Source organism: Lampetra planeri, chromosome 40, assembly GCF_965212315.1.
Source record: "Lampetra planeri chromosome 40, kcLamPlan1.2.h2, whole genome shotgun sequence".
In the NCBI taxonomy this organism is placed as follows: domain Eukaryota; kingdom Metazoa; phylum Chordata; class Hyperoartia; order Petromyzontiformes; family Petromyzontidae; genus Lampetra; species Lampetra planeri.
Genome location: NC_136146.1, coordinates 9,782,369 through 9,807,026, shown reverse-complemented (window position 1 = coordinate 9,807,026; position 24,658 = coordinate 9,782,369). Strand labels below are relative to the sequence as shown.

General features: G+C 56.4%; 1 protein-coding gene across 1 annotated transcript in view; it reads right to left on the bottom strand.

Annotated features, from left to right (window-relative positions):
* The window catches only part of LOC144731862 (voltage-dependent calcium channel subunit alpha-2/delta-2-like), a 159,639-nt gene that overhangs the window by 72,376 nt on the left and 62,605 nt on the right, over positions 1-24,658 (bottom strand). The window contains exons 6-16 of the mRNA XM_078613161.1: positions 17,386-17,497; positions 16,644-16,775; positions 16,305-16,365; positions 15,926-15,976; positions 14,894-14,993; positions 14,595-14,753; positions 13,884-13,991; positions 12,750-12,828; positions 11,557-11,606; positions 9,602-9,691; positions 1,762-1,827 (exon numbers count right to left, since the gene is read on the bottom strand). Coding sequence (XP_078469287.1) covers positions 1,762-1,827; positions 9,602-9,691; positions 11,557-11,606; positions 12,750-12,828; positions 13,884-13,991; positions 14,595-14,753; positions 14,894-14,993; positions 15,926-15,976; positions 16,305-16,365; positions 16,644-16,775; positions 17,386-17,497 — 1,008 coding nt within the window. The remainder of the gene's footprint in view (positions 1-1,761; positions 1,828-9,601; positions 9,692-11,556; positions 11,607-12,749; positions 12,829-13,883; positions 13,992-14,594; positions 14,754-14,893; positions 14,994-15,925; positions 15,977-16,304; positions 16,366-16,643; positions 16,776-17,385; positions 17,498-24,658) is intronic.

Sequence of the window (24,658 nt, the reverse complement as noted above, 5' to 3'; positions counted from 1 at the left end):
TTTCGCAGATGTCCAGTAAGGGGCAAACGGGGTCAGAAGGTCACAACAACAACCAACAATAGGCACAAACACGATCGGAGCGGCAACGTCTAGGAAAGGTAAACACATCACTACAAATACATAAACTCGACAACTCGTGAGGCCAATGCCAGTCCATGGGCAACGTCAGTCCATGGGCAACGTCAGTCCATGGCCAATGTGATAAGTACGGCATTGAAACGATTCTCCCCACACACGCTCCCCTTGCTCCTGCTGCTGCTGCCGCTGCCCCCCTGCTCACCCACCCCAGGGGGGGGGGGGTGAAAGCCGAGGCCACGGCAGGTCCCGCGGTCTCTCTCCGCTAGGCGGCAGTGCAGCCCCAGGAGAGAGGCGGCGTGGGGAGCGCTGAGCGCCTGGGTGAGTGGGTCTGGGTATGTGGGTAGGTGAGTGGGTGGGTTAGTGGGTAGGTGAGTGGGTGAGTGGGTAGGTGATTGGGCGGGTCTGTGGGTAGGTGAGTGGATGGGTTCGTGGGTAGGTGAGTGGGCGGGTTAGTGGGTAGGTGAGTGGGTGAGTGGGTAGGTGATTGGGCGGGTCTGTGGGTAGGTGAGTGGGTGGGTTCGTGGGTAGGTGAGTGGGCGGGTTAGTGGGTAGGTGAGTGGGTGAGTTAGTGGGTAGGTTAGTGGGTGGGTTAGTGGGTAGGTGAGTGGGTCTGGGTATGTGGGTAGGTGAGTGGGCGGGTCTGTGGGTAGGTGAGTGGGTGGGTTAGTGGGTAGGTGAGTGGGTGGGTTAGTGGGTAGGTGAGTGGGTGGGTTAGTGGGTAGGTGAATGGGCGGGTTAGTGGGTAGGTGAGTGGGTGGGTTAGTGAGTGAGTTAGTGGATAGGTTAGTGGGTGGGTTAGTGGGTAGGTGCGTGGGTGGGTCTGTGGGTAGGTGGGTGGGTGGGTGAGAGAGGGTGGGTGGCTGAGTGGGTGGGTTAGGGGGCAGGTGAGTGGGTGAGTGGGTGGGTGAGAGAGGGTGGGTGGCTGAGTGGGTGGGTTAGTGGGTGGGTTCGGAAGCAGATGAGTGGGTGAGTTAGTGGGTAGGTGGGTGGGTGGGTGAGAGGGTGGCTGGCTGAGTGGGTGGCTTAGTGGGCAGGTGACTGGATGGGTGGGTAGGTGGTAGAGTTGGTGAGTAGATGATGGGTCGGTGAGTGCATGTGCACATTGGGGTCTACGGATGAAACATGCCTTACAAATATATTTTTGTATTATTCAGTGAGATGTTGAGTTGGGTGAGTCGACTTGTGTAACCCGCTTGAGAGCTCCGAGCATAAACCAAAGTGAAATTATAAACTTCCTCGTTGGGGATGATGCCCAGTCACACTCAGATTGAATACTCGTCAGGGAATATTTGTAAATAAAAGCGAGTATGGTAATTACTCTCTGGTTCTTTCGGTAAAGGCACGTAGATAGAACTAATAGAATACAAGAAAACACGACGTTTCGGTCGCCACACAAGCGTCCGTCTTCAGGTGTGAGGACATGGTCTGCTGTTGCGGCTTCATCTAGGCATGGGAGGGGAGAGGGAAGGGGGGGAGTTTGGCTGTGGGAGTTTACAAGGAAAAGGGAAGAGGGTTTGTGGTGATGTCCGTGTTGCAACTCTATTTGTACTATGTTCATCCACCACGCTGTGTCGCTCCTGGCCTCTCCATCCGTTAGCCAACAAGAGGGCCATTGCCAGCATTGCCTGCTCTGGAGAAGGGCCGTTGCCCGAAACGTCACGAGGGGCCCGCCGCCGACGTTACCTGGACGTTGCCGCTCGCGGACAAGTTGAAGACGGGGAGAGTCCCCGTGATCACGAGGCCCTGCTCCTGCGGGGGAGAGACACGAGATAGAGTCCGTGGGGAGAGAGTCGGTGTCGTGAGAGTCAATGGAGAGAGTCCGTGCGGTGAGAGTCGGTGTCGTGAGAGTCAATGGAGAGAGTCCGTGCGGTGAGAGTCCGTGGAGAGAGAGTCGGTGGGGAGAGACTCCGTGGGGTGAGGGTTCGTGAAGTGAGAGACCGTGGAGTGAGAGTCCGTGGAAAGAGTCCGTGCAGAGGAAATAATTATTTAAGGCTGAGTCCACCTAGGGAAGGCCCATGACCGGTTGTGATATTCGCTGTCACCATATTGGCGGCCGTAAGCGGGAATCGCTGGGTACATGGTGCAGCGCTGAGCCATTAACGCCACAAACAGCACACACACAACACACACAACACACTCACTCAGGACACACAACACACAACAACAACCGCCATTCGCCACTAAGTGGCGGTGACGTCACCACGGTGTTTGTGCCAAGCTATGTGCACGTTGAGGCCACGTGAAGTGTCGAACGCCCGCTGGCAGGAGGTCACAGGGTAGGCCCAGGTGCCACGGGTCGACTGACTGAGATGCCTGGCTGATGCACCACCTGTGCCCCCTACTGTGACAACTTGCTGTGCTTTAGCCACCCGGCGCTCCGCTCGTTGTTGTGAGCATCGCTCCTCCGCCCTCTGTTGTTGTTGGAGGGCGACTGCCTCCAAATGCCCAGTAGCGTCCTTCACAAGCCTCCTCCACAGAGGCCGATCTTGACACCTCTGGTACCAGTCATCGGCAAGTCCACTTAGCTTCACATCCTCCTGTACCACATCACCCAATCTCTTATCTAGTCAGTGCTGCACCCGTTTAGCCCCCTCGATCCGGCCAAACAAAAGCTGTTTAGGCATGCGGTGGCTGGGCATGCAGGCTACATGACCCAGCCAACGCAGCCTTGCCTGCCGGAGGAGCTCACTAATGGGACTTTGTCCAGATTTTTCAAGGATCTGTGAGCTCCTCACACAATCCAGCCTGGATAAACCCAGGATGGATCGTAGGCAGGCAAGCCTAAATGTTTCAAACCGGCGAATATGTTCCATTAGGGGGGTCCACGTTTCGCAAGCGCAGAGAAGGGAGGGCATGACCGTGGACGTGAAGACCTGAAGCTTCGTGCGGAGCGACAGACCAGGTAGCTTCCAGAAAGCGTTACGCAACCGATGAAAAGATAATGCCGCTCGACTGATTCGGAGTCAGACCTCTGCTGTCAAACCGGAGCCAGTCGAGAGCACACTGCCCAGGAATGGAAAACTCTCCACTCTCCACAACTGCCCTATCACCAATGGGGAGTTGTGGGGGTGGAGTGTCCGACTGTACATAATACCCAGGCAGGTGCTTAGTTTTGGTGAAGTTGGAGGCGCATTTAAGGCTTCACAAACTACGTGGTCGAAATAGATGATAGAATAATGTGAGAGCCAGAGGACATCCCTGTCGCACCCCAAGGTGAACAGGGAATGGCTCCGACTCCCGGCCAAGTAGTTTTACCCGGGCCCACTCACCATCATGAAGGTCCTTAATGATCGAAAGCACGAAGAACAACCCAGAGCCCAGGCCTATTGATGGTATCATAGGCCTTGACCAGGTCAATAAAGCAGAGATGTAGGTCTTGTTGGAATTCCCTACACCTCTGCTGTAGCAGACGGACATAAAATATGGCATCCGTGCAGCACCTCCCTTTCGTCAAACCGTATTGGGGCACCGCAAGCCTCTCCTCAGCGTGCCTAGCAAGGCGATGTTGAATAATCATTGCCAGGACCTTTCCCGGCATACTGAAGAGTGAGATGCCCCTGTAGTTGTTACAGTCTGTGTGGTTCCCCATCTTAAAGACGGGGACCACCAGGGCATTCTTCCAATCCTATTGTAATGCGGGCGTAAACGGCTTCGCGGATATGACGTCATGGGGGGAAGAGTTAGGTCACGTGGGTGAGAGAGGTGAGGTCTTAAGGGAGAGATACCGGAAGAGACGGGAGAGTGTGGGAGACGGAGTTAGAGTGAGGCCACGCAGGGCGGAGGTCGAGGAGTGGCGAGATCGCCATACACATGGGGGAATAAGACTTGGCACCGTCGGCCAGCGGTGACCAAGCGCGGAGGAACGACGGGCAGCAGTGGAGCTGCAGTAAGAGCAGCGATGGAGCTGCAGTGAGCGCAGCCGGAGGACTGCACAAGGGGTCTGCAGCGGAGCTGCAGAGGTGTGGAGGCTACGGGAGCGAGGGCAGCTACGGAGCTGCCAAGGGGAGAGCTCTGAGCGAGGGCCGTGCGGGAAAAGTGTAAGAACCCGAATAAAGGACGACGGAGACAGAACCAGGATCGAGTCGCTTATTACACTGGTGTCAGAAGTGAAACGGCATGTCAAAACAGCTCAGAAGAAAGAATATTCCTGCGCCATCGTCTGCTACAACATCCGACGACGACGACCTTCCTTGGGCGGTCGACCTACCTGCGATGGAGGAGGAGATCCGTGCGGGAACAAGCGCGGGTCCGGGAGTCGAAGAGGTCGCCACGTCGGTGGACCCGTCTGCACCTGTGGACGCGGATTGGCGATGGAGGCAGATGGCGGCGCAGCTGGAGACGCTGAAAATCGTGCTCGCGCAATTGTGTGAGCTCGTCACGCCGAGGACGGCGTTGGGGGGAGCCGACGGAGGTCCGCAGGTCGCTGCCTTGCCTCCGCTGTCGGCGCCATTGACCACGCGGCAAGAAGACGCCATCTTGGGCGTGGCAGGAGAAGAACGGCGGGAAGCCGCCATCTTGCGCTCTCCGCGGCGAGAGGCCGCCATCTTGAACACGCGGCGATGCGACGCCATTTTGAATATGCCGCCTGGTGAGTCATCGGAGGAGGACGGTGCAACAAGGAGTCGCAGTCGTCATCTCACGACCGTCAAAGAATTCTCCATCGGGGGCGATTGGAGTGCTTTCGCCTGCCGATTTCTGGCGGCGGTACGCTCAGCGAGGTGGACGGACGCTGAGGTGTTAGAGGTTTTACCGACTCTTCTCGATGACGAGTCGGTGAGATTCTTCCGCTCCATCAAGGCGGAGAAGAAGAAAACATTGAGAGGAGTTTTCGACGAGATGGCAGATGCATATGAGCCACCGGATGACGCTCATCGCCGGTTTGTTCAACGTCAGCGAGCACCCGAGGAGTCGCCGGTGGCATACAGGGGTGCGGTATTGGAGTTGGCCATGGCTGCATACCCGGAGACGGAGCCTGACCTGCTCGAACCTCCCATCTTGGGTAAGATGCTCGAGCTGTCCCGGGATTTGGGGATTCCTATGCCGGTGTGTGGCCACAAAAAGCTTACGTCCCGGGCGGCCGCTAAATGTCTTGATGCCCAGTTCAACCTTCGCCGTTGGAAGCAAGTCACGGCGTGGACGGGGGGGCCCATCGTCGAGGGAGGTGCCGCGGGTTGGGATCCCAAGAAGGCGGTGTACGTTCCTGACGGGGGGGGCCCGCAGGAGCTGACTGCCGCCTCTGCTCAGTGGTCGGCCCGCAGTACACCGGGGCCGCGATCTGCGCCACCGCCACGGGAGCGTCGGGACGGGGTGCCTGCGGCGCGGCGTAATAACATCGACTGCTTCCGCTGCGGCCGTAAAGGCCATTACGCCAGGGACTGCTGGGCCCGCGTCCCGGGTCCGCCCCAGCAGGAGGCCTCGTCAGCGGACGTGCCACGGAAGGATCCTCCAGGACAGACAAGCCGGCCGTGACATTGCCGGAGACAGGAGACTCTGCTCGGGGTGTGCCTGCCACGGCTGCGGGGACTCCGAGCCCCGCCGCCCCTCCGACCCCGGCGCAGACACGATCGCGATGCACCCCCGACGCTGGGCCTTCAGGGACACGGGACCGGGACGTTGACGGGCCTCCAATAGCGACAGGAGGACTTCATCCTGTCGCTCCTAAAACCCCGTCACGTTCCCGGTCTGCAGGAGGGCCGCCGCCCGTCCGGGACGGACCGGCGACCCGAACACGCTCAAAGTCCCTTACATTTCATTAAATTTTACTGTTGTGTTGTTGTTGTTGTTATATTTATTGTATGCTTTGTCGTCCTTGAATGTGTGATGGTTGTGTTCACTCGCATTACTGGTCTCGTTATTGTTCAGCCGAGGTCGGCTGGATTTTCTCTACGGGGGAGGGTGGTGTAATGCGGGCGTAAACGGCTTCGCGGATATGACGTCATGGGGGGAGGAGTTAGGTCACGTGGGTGAGAGGGGTGAGGTCTTAAGGGAGAGATACCGGAAGAGACGGGAGAGTGTGGGAGACGGAGTTAGAGTGAGGCCACGCAGGGCAGAGGTCGAGGAGTGGCGAGATCGCCACACACACGGGGGAATAAGACTTGGCACCGTCGGCCAGCGGTGACCAAGCGCGGAGGAACGACGGGCAGCAGTGGAGCTGCAGTAAGAGCAGCGATGGAGCTGCAGTGAGCGCAGCCGGAGGACTGCACAAGGGGTCTGCAGCTGAGCTGCAGAGGTGTGGAGGCTACGGGAGCGAGGGCAGCTACGGAGCTGCCAAGGGGAGAGCTCTAAGCGAGGGCCGTGCGGGAAAAGTGTAAGAACCCGAATAAAGGACGACGGAGACAGAACCAGGATCGAGTCGCTTATTACACTATGAAACCCGTCCAGTGGTCCAGACTGTTGTTATGATTTCATTAAGGGCAGTCTGTGCACAAACGCCACCCTCCCTCAGCATTTCGCTTGGGAGATCATCTCTGCCCGGTGCCTTTTCTGGTCTCAGACTTTGGATCGCCTTCAGTACTTCCTCAACAGATGGCACCTCAGCCAGCCACTCACAGGTGGTGACTTCTTCTTTCAATATTTGAGGCACCGTAGCCTCAGCAGGATCATCCTCACTATGTCCCATTATGTTTTCCAGGCTGAGGGATTTCCCCTCCCCCAGGACCTCACAGAAATGCTCAGCAAATCTGCAAACCTGTTCCTGGGGGTCGGAGATTGAATCACCGGTCCTTCCCCGAATGATGGTAATAGGTGTGGCACTGCAGGTTACTTTTTCGATGGAGTTAAAGAGCAATTTGTGATCGCGGGTCATTGAGGCAGACTCAATTTCCTCAGTAACCCGCGACCACCACCCATCCTTGCAGCGCCTCACAGCTCTCCGAACCGCAAAACAAAGGCTGCGGTAAGCCTCCTCATTCTCTGACGTGGGATGTTGTAGACGATGAGAGTGGGCCTGTCGCTTTTTCTCAGCCAGGCTGAACACCTCCTCTGTCAGCCTGGGTCTCTGGGGAGGTCTGTTACCGTGTACCCAAAGCAGTCATTGCAGCTGCATGAGCCACAGTCCTAAACCTCGCCCATTTCCCCTCGACATCAGGAAGAGTGGGGGAAGATGCCAACCCCAGCAGCAAGCGATGATGACATTCTCTCTTGCAACTTTCATCATGCTTCCATGATGTTGTGTGTATGCACTGACGCCTGAACAGCGTGTTGGTAATTACAAGCCCGTGGGCTGCACACAAATCTACCAGCCTCCTACCGTTGTTATTGAGCTGATCTGGCCCATGCCTTCCAATTACTCCAGACCAGGTGCCAGCATCATAGTCAACTCGGACATTGAAGCCACACAACAAGATGACTTTATCCCGAGGGGCCACTTTAGTCAGCACCTGTGACAGGAGGTCATAGAAGGCATATGACTCATTGGCTTTGCCTGCGTCCCTCCACGGATGTTCGTCTTCGGTGGGAGCATAAGTAACCACGACCACCACTCTTCGCCTTTGGTTGATGGGAAGGCGAGTCCAAAGTAGCCTGGGGCTTACAGCTTCCCACACAGCACACACAACGCACACACGCAGTACACACAACACACAGACGCAGGACACAACACACAACTCACACGCAGAACACACAACACACACAATACACACACATGCCCACACACGACAAACACAGACACCCACACAACACACACGCCCCACACACACACGACACACACACACACACACGACACACACAACACACACGGCACACACAACACACACAACACACACAAGCAGGACACAACACACACAACGCACAACTCACACGCCCCCCACACACACACGACACACACACACAGACACACTCACACACCCCTCAAGGTGACCGGGCAGCTTCACATCTCACTCACACGGGGCCCCTCCTCCGCGTTGAAACACCCAAACAGGACAACTCAATGAGACACCCCCCACTAGCCCCCACTAGCCCCCCACTCTACCCCCCCCCCCCAAATCTACAACCCCCACTCTACACCCCCCCCACTCTACTCCCCCCCACTCTACCCCCCCCCATGGGGCGGTGTGTGTGATGGGGCTGTGTGTGTGTGTGATGGGGGAGGTGTGTGTGTGTGATGGGGGAGGTGTGTGTGTGTGATGGGGAGGCGTGTGTGTGTGATGGGGGAGGTGTGTGTGATGGGGGAGGTGTGTGTGATGGGGCTGTGTGTGTGTGTGATGGGGCGGTGTGTGTGTATGATGGGGGAGGTGTGTGTGTGTGTGATGGGAGAGGTGTGTGTGATGGGGAGGCGTGTGTGTGATGGGACGGTGTGTGTGTGTGATGGGACTGTGTGTGTGTGATGGGGCGGTGTGTGTGTATGTGATGGGGCGGTGTGTGTGTGATGTGGGAGGTGTGTGTGTGTGTGTGATGTGGGAGGTGTGTGTGATGGGGCGGTGTGTGTGTGATGGGGAAGAGTGTGTGTGTGATAGGGAAGGTGTGTGTGTGTGTGATGGGGCTGTATGTGTGTGTCTGATGGGGAGGTGTGTGTGTGTGTGATGGGGCGGTGTGTGTGTGTGATGGAGAAAAGTGTGTGTGATGGGGAAGGTGTGTGTGTGTGATGGGGCTGTATGTGTGTGTCTGATGGGGGAGGTGTGTGTGTGTGATGGGGCGGTGTGTGTGATGGGGAAGGTGTGTGTGTGTGTGATGGGGCTGTATGTTTGTGTCTGATGGGGGAGGTGTGTGTGTGATGGGGGAGGTGTGTGTGTGTGATGGGGAGGCGTGTGTGTGTGTAATTGTGTGTGTGTGATGGGGCGGTGTGTGTGATGGGACGGTGTGTGTGATGTGGGAGGTGTGTGTGATGGAGGGGTGTGTGTGTGAGTGAGTGTGGGGGCGGTGTGTGTGTGTGGAGTAGCCTAGACCCCCCCCCACCATTATTGATGGAGACAGCCTTGAGAAGACTCCCCCACTCACAGTGGCCTGAAACAACAAAGCATGTCCCCACCTCTACCCCCACCCCCTCCTCTTCTTCCCCCACCTCTTCCCCCACCTCTCCATCCCCCCCACCTCTTCTTCCGCTCACCCGCTCACTCAGTCTCGGTGTCACTCATACACTCACCAAGCTCACCTGGTCGTGAGCTCACTCTGTCGCTCACTCGCTCACCCGCTCACTCAGTCGCTCACCCGCTCACTCAGTCGCTCACTCGCTCACCCACTCACTCGCTCACCCGCTCACTCAGTGGCTCACTCGCTCACCCTCTCACGCAGTATCAGTGTCACTCATCCACTCACCAAGCTCACCCGGTCGTTAGCTCACGCAGTCGCGCGCTCACTCACCCATTCGCTCCAGTCATCCCCCACACTCATCAAAACTCACTGGCTCCCTCTCGTCCACCCCCTCTCCTTCGTGACTCCAGTTAGTATTCGTGCCACTACTGCAGCATTCAAGGCTCTTCACGGAGGAATTATTATAATTACGTTTTCGCGAACAGCACTTGCCCCATCGCCCTGTGTGGGCTACGCGGGGGACCTTTGCCTGTGTGTGTGCGTGCGGGGTGCCTACCAGAGCGTCTAGGTAGACGTTGGTCCACTGCACCTGCTTGCCGCGGGGCCCAGCCAGCACCATCGGGCGGCCCAGTACGTCCAGGTACTCCTGTGGGGCACGTGGGCCATGGGCTCAAGGCAAAGATCCCCCGCGTAGCCTTAACAGACTGTAGGGGCAAGTGCTGTGAGCGAGTGAGCACCTGTGAAGGCTGGCACGGCACACGGGGGGGGGGGGGGGTGGGTGGCCACTGCCACACCCGGCCGCATTTGTATCCCCAATACTGATGTCGGCACAACGACAAAGAAAACCCCCAATAATTTTGGGTTTCGCACTTAACTTGGCTAAAATCCAGCCCGGGCGAATCAAAAGCATCGGGCTGGGTGGGTGAAGGTGCTGATCCCGCAGCGTGCGCGGGTTACAATGGGCACGTGGACAATAACCCCCCCCACTCTCTCTCTCGGCACGTCACAGACACACGCGCCGCCTACACAGCCCACATCAGCCGCGCGGGCTTCTGGGAGCGCAGCGTTGACTCAACTCTGGAGCAGGGTTCGACACGCAAGTGACTGTCAGCAGCAGATTCAGTCTCTGCTTGAACCAATGGTGATGAACTGCCAGGTGTGTACATGCAAGGATCGGTCTCGACATTCAGCGTCTCATCAGCTGTAGAGCCAGGCTCGCTTGATCCAATGCCGATGAACTGCCCCGGATCTTCATAGGCGATGGTCCCCTACCCCCTCCCTGTACGCTATGTGGGGGGAAGGGGGGGCTAAGTTCGACACCAACACGCCAGAGGGGCACGGCTAGCTCGGAGCAAGCAGTCGATGAGCTGCGCTGCTGAGCAAGAGGCAGCCCGGGGCGGGGCGCGTGGTGGCACCGTCGGCGCAGGGTGGGTGGTGACGGGTGTGGGGGGGGGTGTGTGCCTACCCCCCCACCGCTGCCTCGCCCCGTGTGTCGGTGTCAAATTAGGGCAGCACAGCTGACGCCCAGCCGCCGCTGCCCTTGGACCCCGTACGTAATTGGGATTCTCGCCCCCAAGGCCGTGACTTTGCATCTAAACAGAGATGGGTGGGTGGGGGTGCAGGTTGGCTGTGGGGGGAGCGGTGGTGCTAGTGGTGAGCGCGACGCTGCGCCACGAACCCGGCCAGCCGAGTTCGATTCACGGTAGCGGCCACTAACGGCAGTGACGATTACATCTGAACCGGTCCTGGGTCTCCCTGTGGTCGACCCAGCCTTAAATGTGTAAACATCGTCACTGGGGAGACAAAGGCGGCCGGGCGTGGTGCTGACCACCCCACCCCCTCGTGTGTCCTGCCGGCCTTCATAGGTGCTCGCTAACAGCACTTGCCCCAACAGTCTGCTCATGCTATACGGAAGAGCTTTGTCTTTGGGGGAGGGGTACGGGGTGCTGCTGTGTTGACTGTACAAACAACGACTCAACGCGTACCTTGTTGTCAGTGTGCGGTGCAGAAGGGTGATTGCCTGAAACGTCATCTGCGGCTGCTGACAATGCTGCTGATGACGATGCTTTATGATGAAGCTGCCGCTGATGGCCATGATCATCATCACGGTATTCGCGTGGAAGTTACGTGTCTATCAGTGCTGCTGACAATGCTGCTGATGACAACAGTGCTGATGATGGCAACAGTGCTGGCGATGATGGCAGCAGTGCTGGCGATGATTGATGGTGGTGCTGAAAATAATAACGCTGATGATGATGATAACAATAGTTCTGATGATGATACTGCCGATGCTGCTGCTATATATGCTACTGATAATGACGCCGTTACTGCTGTTGATGATAATAACAGTGCTAGTGATGATTGATAATTATAACAATAGTTTTGCTGCTGATGATGTTACTGCCGATGCTGCTGCTATCGATGCTATTGATAACTCTGCTGCTGCTCCTGATGATGATGCTGCTGCTGCTGATTCTGCACTCGGCCCACGCTGCCCTTGCACCCAGTCACCTGCGTGTTTATCCGGATCGCTCCGATGGACGGAATCTCAAAGTAGTATCCTTGAGAGACACACACACAGAGACACAGAGAGAGACACAGAGATAGAACATCAGCAGCGGCAGGAGAGAGACAGAGAGAGAGACAGAGATACAGAGAGAGAGAGACGTAGAGGGATGTTGATGACTTTGTGTTCTAAGTTGTCATTCCATCGAAGCAGCGAGAACGGTTGGACGCAGAGGCACACGCGGGTCCACTCGGCACAGCGAAATGGCGGCGCCAACCGCCACGATCACACAACGCCTACGTCATGCCGACGATGACGATAACGGTGACGACAACGATGGCGTCGATGACATCGACGATGACGACAACGATGATGACGACAATAATGACAATGACGACGACGACAATGACGATGACAATGACGATGACGAGGACGATGGCGACGGCGACGATGATGACGCGCACCACCGTGCCCGTGAGTATATTTGTAAACCCTCAGGCCCGGCATGAGGGAGACCCACTCCAACTCGAGCCTTGAACGGCACTGCCGGGCCCAGTGCCGTTTCACGAGCAGCAGCAGCCTCGACAGACTGTTGGGGCAAGTGCAGCAGCAGCAGCGTAGCCGCCAGCGGTGCTCACAGCCCCTACAGAGCCAGCGGTAGAGAGATTCTTGCCTTGCAGGCACGTCACGATCACCGTCACGATCACCATCACAATCATCGTCACGATCATCGTGACACTCATTGTTGTCATGATCGTCGTCACGATCAGTCACGTTCGTCGTCATCGTCACGAACATCGTCACAATCATCATCACGATAATCACAATCATTGACAATCAATCACGTTCATCATCATTGTCAACCTCATCATCACGATCCCCGTCATCGTCACCGTCATCGTCACGATCATCGTCACGATAATCGTCACCGTCATCGTCACGATCATCACCGTCATCGTCAGATCATCGTAACGATTGTCAACATGGTCATCGTCACGATTGCCACGATGATTGCCACGATGATTGCCACGATCATCATCACGATCATCGTCACAATCGGCGTTGTCACGATCGTCGTCACGATCGTCGTCACGATCATAATCACAATCATTGTCATGATCATTGTCACAATCATCATCACCGTCATTGTCACCGTCACGATCACCGTCACCGCCGTCACGCCGCACACGAGCCGTGCCTTTGTTAGCGCACGCCATCCACTGTATGGGCGTGACGTCATAGTTGTGCTGCCCCACGGAGAAGGTGAACACCCGCACCTGCGGAACACGCACACAGACAAAAGGTCCCCGGGTAGCCCTCGCAGGATGTCGGGGCAAGTGCTGTTAGCGAACACCTATCAAGGTCGCCACGGCACACGAAGGGGTCGGTCACCAGCACCACGCCCGACCGCCTTTGTCTTCCCAGTGGCGATGTTAAACACACCGCACCTGGTGCTCATTTGAGGCTGAGTCGACCTAGGGGAGGCCCATAACCGGTTCAGATAATCGTCCCCGGTATTAACCACGAGCAGGAGTCGAACTCGGGTCGCCGGGTTCGTAGTGCGGTGCACTAGCCGCTGTGCTGCCGCTCCCAACGCACACACAAAGCTCCCCCGTGTAGCCTCAACAGACTGTTGGGGCAAGTGCTTTTGGCGAGCCCCCATCAAGGCCGGTACGGCGCACCAAGGGGTGGGTGGCCAACACCCTTCCCCCGGCCGCCTTTGTTTCCCCAGTGTCGATGTCTCCCCAGATTTTACATAGGTACTGAAATATAATTTTGCACACATGCACCAGGTACTCATTTAAGGCTGAGTCGACCTAGTTGAGGCCCGGGGACTGATTCAGATATTCGCTCACTACTGCTGTGCAGTGAGCGGGAATCGAACTCGGCTGGGGGTGGATGGATGTGTGGATTGGTGTGATGGGTGGGCAGGTGGGTGGATCTGTGGGATAGTGGGGGTGGTTTGGTGGGGGATAGATGGATGGATTGGCGGGGGGTGGGTGGTTGGATAGGATGGTGGGGGGTGGGTGGGGTGTGTGGAGTGGGTGTGGATGGATGGGTGGGGGTGTTGATTGGTGGGTGGGTTTGTGGGTGGAATGGCGCGTGGGTGGGGTGTTGGGGGGTGAGTGGCTGGTGTGTGGAGTGGGTTTTGATTGTTGGGTGCGGGTGAGTTGGTGGGTTTGTGGGTGGGTGGGCAAATGGGTGGGGGAGTTGGTGGGTGAGGGTCTTTGTGGCTGGGTGGGTGACGCGCGTCCCTCGGACGTCCCTTGGGTGTGCGGCCACCTCAACCACCTCCACCACATCCACCACCTCCACCACCGACGCCGCTCACCGTCTTGTTGGGCCAGTTGTAGAGTTCGAAGATGTCCTGGGCGCGATCTTCCCCCCCGTCCGTGAACAGCATGATCATGCGGTTACAGTTGGCCCGCGAGATGTTGTGCTGCGACAAACGACGACAACAATGACAGTAAACAACCAATAGATTTGGTTTTGATAGAGCTGAGCGGTGGCACGTTCGCCGTTCGATTCCAGAGGCCGCCCTGGTTAATACTGCGGTCCTCGCTTCTCTCATACGGCAGCTGATGTCGATGCAGAGCAACACGAGGACGATTTCACATTGAGGTGGTCGAGCCATGGATAACCGCAGCATCAGGAGTAGCAGGAGCTGAGTCGTGAATCATCATCATCATCATCAACATCGCTGTGATGTCTCCTGCTTCGTATTTGTGGATCGGGGCATCGCGTCGTTACACGCTGTCCTCCGGTCTCTGGTCTGGATGACCACAGTCGCACCCCTACTTCTGGACAGTATTTTTGTTCTCCATTTGTGCACCATCAACTGTCATCCGAATCTCCTGCAGCTGCCATGGGCTTGCGTGCGTGTCTCACATGACCACCGCATGGCTTGTACAGCGCTCTCTTTCTCGCAGCCTTGCTTAGTCCACCAACTTAAGAGATTGCATGGCAGACAGACAGACGGACGGACAGACAGACAGAGAGACAGACGGACGGACGGACGGACGGACAGACGGGGGCGCCTCACGTTGAAGAGCTGCTGGAAGGCGAACTCTAGGCCGGCCGAGTAGTTGGTGAGGCCGCGTGACGTCATCTTCTCCACGGCCTCCTTGAGCACCTTCTTGTTGCGCACGTTGGCCTGGACCAGGTGCGTGAAGCACGACACGTGGTACGCCGTGTTGTTGAACTGCGCAAGGACACGGGCGGCACGCACGCACGGCACGGTGACACTCACGTCACGCGTGAACACAGCGACACAAATGGCGCGTCGTCATCCCCTCTTCACCCGCCCCCCCATCCCCCCCTGCCCCCCCCCGCGTGCCTCACCGACACGACATTGACGTAGTCGTCGTCGGCCAGCGTCGCCAGCATGTTCGTCACCGACTTCTTCATGAGGCTCAGCGTGAGGCCGCTCACGCTGCCGCTGCTGCGGCCGCACAGACGCCACAACAATCAGCAACCACAGCAACAGCCACAACAATCAACAGCAACCACAACAATAACAACAATCACAACATCACAACAATCACAATAAACACTACAATCACAACCACATCAACAGCCACAACAATCACAACAACCACGAAAATTACAAACCACCACCAACAACCACAACAACAATCACAACCACAACAATCACAACCCCCCACAAAAACAGAACAATCACAACTACAACAACCGCCATCACCGTCACGACCGCCAACAACAATCACCACAACCGCCACAACAATCACAAAAACAACCACAACAATCAACCAATATCAACAGCCAGTCGACTCTAAGTGGCAGTGACGTCATCACGGCGATTGTGCCAGGCTAGGTGCACTTTGAGGCCACCTGAAGTGTTGAAGGCTCGCTGGTATGTCAGAACAACAGACCCAGGTGCCATGGGTTGACTGACTGAGATGACTGGTCGATGCACCACCTGTGCCCTCTACTCTGCCAACTTGTTTCATTTGATCCACCCGACGTTCCACTCTGCCCAGTAGCGTCACTTCACGAGCCTCCTCCACAGAGGCCGATCTTGACACCGCTGGTACCAGTCATCGGCAAGTCCACTCAGCTCCACGTCCTCCTGTACCACATCACTCCATCTCCTCCCTAGCCCGTGCCGCGCCCATTTAGCCCCCTCTATCCGGCCGAACAAAATCTGGGCTACGTGACCCAGCCAACGCAACCTTGCCTGCCAGAGGAGCTTACCGATGAGACAGTGTTCAGATCGATCAAGGATTTGTGAGCTGCTCACACAATCCAGCCTGGCTAAAACTCACAACAATAACCACCACAACGATCACCACCAACCACAACCACGAGAACCAGGGTGAGACGTTGGCACGTCGCCGCAACCGCGCTACTCACACGTCCACCAGAATCACCATGTCCTTGGGAGATGCGGCACCCTGGATATACCTGGGGGATGCGGGGTGGAGGAGGGGGGGCGCAGATGGGTGAATAACGACACCGCGTTTCCCCAACAATCCCTCCACCTGCATCTCCCCTCTCATTTCACTCCACTCCCCTCCACGCACTCTGCTGCCTTTCCCCTCTCATCTCACTCCAATTCTCTTTCTACATTCCGAGCGTGTTCCGTCTCATCGTTGTTGTTATTGTTGAGTTCAGGCAAACCGGGTTGCCGTGGAAACCAGCTTGCGTGAGCGACGTGGTAAGTGGCCGGGTGAGCGGTGCGGTGAGCAGCTTGGTGAGCGGCGTGGTGAGTGGCGCGGTGAGCGGCCCCTACCATGGCCGCCGGCGGACGTCGTAGAGATCCACCTTCTTGGGGTTGCAGGACCACGGCAGTGCTGGGTGGGGGAAAGCGGTGGGACACTCATCACCCGTCCGACGACGACGGCATCCACTCACTTGCTCACCCGCTCACCCCCATCCACTCACCCCTCCCCACTCACCGGCACCCCCTGACTTTCTCACCCACTCACCCCCATCCACTCACCCCTCCCCACTCACCCCCACCCACTAGCTCACCTCTACCCACCCGCCCATCCATGCCCTGCCCGCCCACCCACCCGCGTGCCCGCCCTGCTCCCCACGGTAGCTCCACCACCACCACCGCCACCGCTACCTGGGTAGTATCGCGTGAGTCCGGTGGCGCTGCCAAACACCTGCCACAGCAGCTTGGGGTCCTGCCGCCTGTTCTCCTTGAACACGCGCTCCAGACCAGCCGTCCAGTACAGCTCGTTCAGGATGATGGACGCTGTGCGGGAGAGCGCGGGCCAATAGAGGGGGGAGAGAGGCGAGAGAGAAGGGGGAGAGAGAGGGGAGATAGTGGAGAGATAGTGGAGAGAGAGAGGAGGGGATGGGCTAATGAAAGAGCAGTGTAGGGGGAGTGGTGGCGCAGCGGTTGGCGCGTGCGCACCGCGCCTCGAACCCACCGAGCCAGGTTCGATTCCCACCTCGCGACCCGGTGCTAGGCCTCCCGTAGGGCGACTCAAATGAGTAGCTGATACGGTGTGAACATCGACACTGGTGAGACAAAGGCGGTCGGGCGTGGTACTGGCCACTCACCCCATCGTGTACCGTGCCGGCCTTCATAAGTACTCGCTAACAGCGCTTACCCCTACAGTCTGTTAAGGCTACACGGGGGATCTTTGATCTTTGTGCGTGAGTCCGTGGGAGTGCCCGCATGTGTGTAGATGTCGGTGGGGATGTGAGTGTGTGTGTGAGTCTGTGGGAATGCGTGCGTGTAGATCTCGGTGGGGATGTGAGTGTGTGTGTGTGAGTCCGTGGGAGTGCATGCCTGTGTGTAGATCTAAGTGGGGATGTGTGTGTGTGAGTCCGTGGGAGTGCATGCGTGGGTGACGCACAGCCGTTGTAGATGTCGGTGGGGATGTGCACGGCGGTGAAGCTCTCGTTGGCCACGCGCGAGTCGCTCCGGCTCGTCTCCTCACTCCTCGCCTCACGGTCATCGGGAATGCACTACCGGGGCAACACCAACATCGTCACACTAGCAGTCATCATCGTCGTCATCACCGTCAACACCATCGTCAGCATTGTTAACATCATCATCAACGCCATCACATTCAGTCATCGTCGCACATGAACAGGAGCGGGGAGTCGACAGCGGGGGGCCACGTGGGTCGGGAGGTCCAGACCACAGGCGGCTGCAGTGGAGCGAGGGAGAGCGAGTGAGAGAGAGAGGGAGAGCGCGGACTGCGATCGTGGAATTGCTATTTCCGGAGAGAGTGGAGGGCGAGGTGGGGGGGGTGCCGGGAAGTTCAATTTCCCAGGCATTGATCCGAGACAAATAAATCCTGGCCCGGATTCACCGGGGAAAAACGAGGAACCCGGGCTGAAATTATCCACAGTGCCCCATTCCATTTTACGGTCGGGGCCCCCTCCACCACCCCCCCCCCCCCCCCCCGCTGACACCCGCGGGTTGATTTGACCATACTTCACCGCGCTGGCCGTTGCAGGGCTCGGCAAAGAGCAGCGGTGACGGCGGGAGGATGGTGACCACAGCGGACAGAGATGTGATTTGTTTTGCAACACGCAGCCTATAGCACCTGGAGCGCTATATCACCTGTAGCGCTATGTCACCTGCAGCCTATAGCACCTGGAGCGCTATGTCACCTGTAGCGCTATATCACCTGCAGCCTATAGCACCTGCAGGGCTCTCGCTCGCTCACTCGCTCAGTGCTGTCCAGCCTCCACTCCTGCTCAAGCTTCCGATTGCTCACGAGAGAGCGGGATGCGTCCTCACCGAGTGCGTTCGCGTGCGTCGGGCGTGAGCGACCGTGCACATGTAGGCGGACTGCGTGGAGAGGGAAACGTCGCCCCGGGCCCGCGGATCCGCGAGGGCACCAGCCGTGTGCACGGCTTGTTGTGCTCCGCTCGAGGGGAGGGAGCGGTGGCACAGCGGTCGGCGCCACGCGGAGCCGGCGACCCCCGCGTCTGACGGCGGTGAATAGTTTCAACGATTTCCGGCCCTCCCCCTAGCTCTACTCAGCCTTAAATGAGTCCTCGGTGCGGTGAGTAATAAAGACATGCGGCACCAGGAGAGACAAAGGTGGCCGGGGGCAGGCGTGGCGCCGGCCACCACCGATGCTCTCGTGTGCAGCGCCACCCTTCAGAGGTGCTCGCTCACAGCCCTTGCACCCAAACGGGTTGTTGATGGCTATGATGGGGGGCGGGGACGAATCCTTGTCTTTACGAAAATATATATATTTTTTTTTCACCAGGGCCCCTCTGAGTTTCTGTGTATCTCTTTTCCATAAGCGACCCTCGCCATCACAATGATAGCTCAACAAAGTGGCTGATTAGCAGAGGTGGGACAAAGTCATTGTTATGCAAGTCCAAGTCGAGTCGCAAGTCATCAAATTCATGACTCGAGTCTGACTCGAGTCCAAGTCACATGACTCGAGTCCACATCTCATAGGTGGGACAAAGTCATTGTTATGCAAGTCCAAGTCGAGTCGCAAGTCATCAAATTCATGACTCGAGTCTGACTCGAGTCCAAGTCACATGACTCGAGTCCACACCTCTGCTGATTAGCATGTGGATATGTATAGCAGCCCAATACGAAGTGGCTTATCATGTAAGAGAACTATTTTTTTATTTTACGAGCTAAGGCCCCACTGAGCTATACAGATCTTCTTCAGAAGCGATATGGCTATCACAAATAATAGCTCAACCGAAGTGCGCTTATCATCATCATCATCACGTGGACATTATAAGCAGCCAAATACTCTAAACGCGTGATGTTGATTCTTATTTTGGAGGGAAAATAATGGAGGACCCGGAGCAAAATGCACGCGACCACAGGGAGAGAGACACACAACCTCCAAGTATACAGTGGGTGCGAGGGTCGGGATCGATCCCACGACCTCCTGTATACCAGGCGAGGTAGTTAACATCTCACCAAGGGGAGAGAGACACACAACCTCCAAATATACAGCGGGTGAGAGGGTCGGGATCGATCCCACGACCTCCTGTATAACAGGCGAAGTAGTTAACATCTCACCAAGGGGAGACAGACACCGTAAACTCCAAATATACAGCGGGTGAGAGGGTCGGGATCGATCCCACGACCTCCTGTATACCAGGCGAGATAGTTAACATCTCACCAAGGAGAGAGAGACACCGTAAACTCCAAGTATACAGTGGGTGAGAGAGTCGGGATCGATCCCACAACCTCCTGTATACCAGGGGAGGTAGTTAACATTTCCTAGGCACACGCGGCGCCCCTTTGTTCCTTTTGAAAAGAATTTCCTCTTAGAGAGCGAGGTCTTCTTGACGTGGAGAGTTTTGTTGAAATGCTAAATAATAACAGGGGCAAATAAAACCTCCGGGGGGGGGGGGGAGACCCTCCACGCATCGATCGGGGACTTTTGTTATTTCTGCCAAGAATCTGATGGACGCTCTTCGGCCAGAAACTGTCGGAGTTGGGGGACAGTGGCGAGTCCCGGACACGGCGCGGATCCCTGGGGTTGTGACCCCTGCCACTGCCCCCACACCCTCGAGACCGATTGCCTCTCTCCCTCTGTCTCCGCGAGACAGACGCGTCCACTGTGCGAGGGCGGCGGCATACAGACGCCGCTGCGTGAACCCGCACTGCGTTGACTCGCTCACTGACCCACAGACTCACGCACACACCCATAGACTCGCTCACTGACCCATACACTCACTCACTGACCCATAGGGTCGCTCACTGACCCATCGACTCACTCACTGACCCATAGACTCACTCACTAACCCATAGACTCACTCACTGACCCATAGAGTCGCTCACTGACCCATCGACTCACTCACTGACCCATAGACTCACTCACTAACCCATAGACTCACTCACTGACCCATAGGGTCGCTCACTGACCCATAGACTCACTCACTGACCCATGGACTCCCTCACTGACCCATGGACTCACTCACTGACTCATAAACTCATGCACAGACCCATAGACACGTGCACAGACCCATAGAGTTACATAAAGACCCACAGACGCACACAGAGTCCCATAGACTTAGATGGCGACCCATAGAAGGGAGGCCCCTACGAAGAGGCATGATAGGCGACGTTTTGGGCAATGGCCCTGCTTGCTAGAGCAGGGTGGCAGCTGTCCGTACGACGACCACCAGCAAAAACAACCCCCTACCTCGACGTGGTGCCGGACACCAACGCTGTGGTGGGTAGTACCGTGGGGGGAGGGCCAATTTAAATTGTCCTGTCCCCTCATAGCGTTTGTAACCACCACAGCGGCCAAATGGGGGCTCTGGATGGGTGCGAGTGGCTGGTAACCCCCTCCACCTTCAATTAATTACCACTAAATCACGACAGAAAAATTGTATTAATAAGCTTGTGCCGGAGGCCCCAGGAGGACAGGCGTCTATGACGTCTCCTGTCCAAACCCCATTTGGCGGAGCCAGGAGACTTAATCCTAACCCTCGGGGCTCCTCCAGAAACAACAAAAACCACTATGTGTGGCCACGTAGAATGTTTGAACGCTCACTGCGGAGGAGAGGCTGCCACTCCTCTGTCGGGAGCTGGACCAGTACCGCCTGGATCTCTGTGGTATTCAGGAGGTCTGGTGGACCAGCTGTGGCTCCTGCCACAAAAGGGGTGGACAGTCCTCTACTCGGGGCAGGAGACTTCCAAAAAAACATTGAAAAAAAGAATGAAGGGGGCGTGGGAGCGTGGCAGTGAGGTGTGGGAAGCTGTAAGTCCCAGGATACTTTGGACTCGCCTTCCCATCAACCAGAGGTGAGTATTGGTGGTCGTGGTTACTTATGCCCCCACGGAAGACGAATATCCGTGGAGGAATTAAGGCAAGGCCGATGAGTCAAATGCCTTCAATGACCTCCTGTCACAGGTGCTAGCTAAAATGGCCCCTCGGATAGAGTCATCTTGTTAGGTGACTTCAATGCCCGAGTTGGTAATGATGCTGGCACCTGGTCTGGAGTAATTGGAAGGCATGGGCTAGATCAGCTCAATAACAACGGTAGGAGGCTGCTAGATTTTGTGCAGCCCATGGGCTTGTAATTACCAACACGCTCTTCTGGCAGCGGCTCATCCACACATCATGGATGCATGCCAGGTCCAAGCAAGAACATCTGCTGGACTACATAGTGACGGAACAGTGGATGCGGGCCCATGTTCTTGACACCAGGACCTACCGTGGAGCTGATCTGCCCAATGACCATCGACTTGTCATCTGTAAGATGCGCCTGCCATTCTTCCACTCCGGTGGGTGTACACCCAGGACCCCATTCAAACCCTTAGTGGCATGGTCTCAGCTAGCTGATGAAAGTTGCAAGTGAGAATTTAATCATCACGTGCGACTGGGGTTGGCATCGTCCCCCATTTCTCCAGATGTCGAGGGGAAATTAGCAAGGTTTAGGACTGTGGCTCATGCAGCTGCAATGGCTGCTTTGGGTACATGGTCCAGACCTCCCCAGAGACCCTGGCTGACAGGCCCACTGTCATGGGCTACAGCATCCCACTTCGGAGAATGAGGAGGCTTACCGCAGCCTTTGCTCGGAGGTTCGGAGAGCCTTGAGGCGCTACAAGGATGGGTGTTGGTCGTGGGTTGCTGAGGAGATGGATTCTGCCTCAATGGCCCACAATCACAAATAGCTCTTCATCATTAGGGAAAGAAGGGTGATCCAATATCCGACCCCTAGGAACAAGTGCGCAGATTTGCTGAGCATTTCTGTAAGCTCCTGGTGGAGGGGAAATACATCAGCCTGGAAAACAACGTGACACAAAGTGGGGATTACCCTGCCGAGGCTGTGGTGTCTCAAATTTGGAAGAAAAGTCACCCTCTTTGAGGGCTGGCTGAGGTGCCAACTGTTTAGGAAGTACTGAAGGCGATCCGGAGTCTGAGACCAGGAAAGGCACCAGGCAGAGATGCTCTCCCAAGCGAAATGCTGAGGGAGAGGCGTTTGTGCATAGACTGCCCTACATTACATCATAACAACAGTCTGGACCACTGGACGGGTTTCACAGGATTGGAAGAATGCCCTGGTGGTTCCCATCTTTAAGATGGGGGAATGCACAGACTGTAACAACTACAGGGGCATCTCACTCCTCAGTGTGCCGGAAAGGTTCTGGCAAGGATTATTCAACATCGCCTTGCTAGGCACGCTGAGGAGAGGATTGGTTTCAGGAAAGGGGAGTCCTGTACAGATGCCATATTTTCTGTCCGTCTGCTACAGCAGAGGTGTAGGGAATTCCAACAAGACCTACATCTCTGCTTTCTTGACCTAGTCATAGGCTATGATACCATCAGTAGGCCTGGGCTCTGGGTTGTTCTTCGTGCTTTCGGAGTTCCTGACCCTCTGCTCACCATCATTAAGGGTCCCCCCCGGGAGTTTTATTTGCCCTGTTATTATTTAGCATTTACACCTTGGGGTGCGGCAGGGATGTCCTCTGGCTCCAACATTATTTAACTTCTATTTCGACCACGTAGTTCGTGAAGCCTTCAATAGCTGTACCGGAGGAATTTCCATCTGATATAGATACAATGGGAGGCTGATCGATGCGCGGGTCCAGCCAAGGGATGGTTCCTTATTGCTCAACCATATTACGTATGCCGATGATCAGTTATTGCTGCTCACTTCGAGGAGGAGTTGGAGACACTGCTGCTGAGACTGGAGCGTGCCACTAAGAGGTGGGGCCTTACCATCAGCCCCACCAAAACTAAGCACATGCCTGGGTATTTTGTGCCATCGGACACTCCACACCCCACAACTCCCAAGGCGATACGACAGTTGTGGAGAGAGTGGGCAGTGTGCTCATGACCGGCTCCGGTTTAACAGCAGAGGTTTCACTCCGAATCAGTCGATCAGTATTATATTCATCGGTTGCATAACGCTGTGTGGAAGCTACCTGGTCTGTCACTCCGCACGAGCTTCAGGTCTTCTCGGCCACAGTCATTCCCTCCCTTCTCTATGCTTGCGAAATGTGGACAACAAGCGGAGCGCCGGGTGGCCAAAGCACAGCAAGTTGGCACAGTCTAGGACACAGGTGGTGCATCAGCCAGTCATCTTAGTCAGGCGACCCGTGGCACCTGGGTCTGCCCCGTGACCTCCTGCCAGCGGGCGTTCGACACTTCACGTGGTCTCAAGGTGCACATGGCCTGGCACAAGTGTCATGGTGACGTCAACGCCACTTAGTGGCGAATGGCGGTTGTTGTTGTCACTGTGTGTGTGTGTACGAGTGTGTGTCACTGTGTGTGTGTGTACGAGTGTGTCTCACTGTGTGTGTGTGCACGAGTGTGTCTCACTGTGTGTGTGAGTGTACGACTGGTGCGGTGTGTAAACATCGCCGCTGGGGAGACAAAGGCGGCCGGGCGTGGTGCTGGCCACCTACCCCCCGTGTATCTTTCAAGCCTTCACAGGTGCTCGCTAACAGCACTTGCCCCAACAGTCTGTTTATTACAGGCTATACGGGGGATCTTTGCCTCTGTATGCGTGTGTGTGGGTCTGTGTTGTCGTGTGTGCGTGTGTTTGTGCGTGTGAAGCACAAATCAAATAACAATGTTGAAATCAAGGTCAGACGAGAAGCCGCGGAGGAACCAAATCTGCCTTGCAAAGGCAGTGGCCGTGATGAAACACAAAGACAAAGATCCCCCGTGGAGCCTGCAACAGACTGTTGGGGAAAGTGCTGTTAGCGAGAAGCACCTGGGAAGGGCCGGCACAGCACACGAGAGGTTGTGAGTGGCCAACACCGCGCCCGGCCGCCTTTGTCTCCCCAGTGGCGATGTTTAGACACCACACTAAAACTAATTTGAGGCTGAGTCGACCTAGGGGAGGCCCGCGACCGCTTCAGACAATCATCGCTGGTGTCGGCCGGATTCGGAGCGCAGCGTGCGAACCACTACACTTGCTCACACAAGCGCACACACACGCCGTGATACTAGAGAAGACGTCTCACACAAGAGAAGACGTCTCATACTAGAGAAGACGTCTCATACTAGACAAGACGTCTCATACTAGAGAAGACGTCTCATACTAGAGAAGACGTCTCATACTAGACAAGACGTCTCACACGAAGACGTCTCACAGCAGAGAAGACGTCTCATACTTGAGAAGACGTCTCACTCTAGAGAAGACGTCTCACACCAGAGAAGACGTCTCACA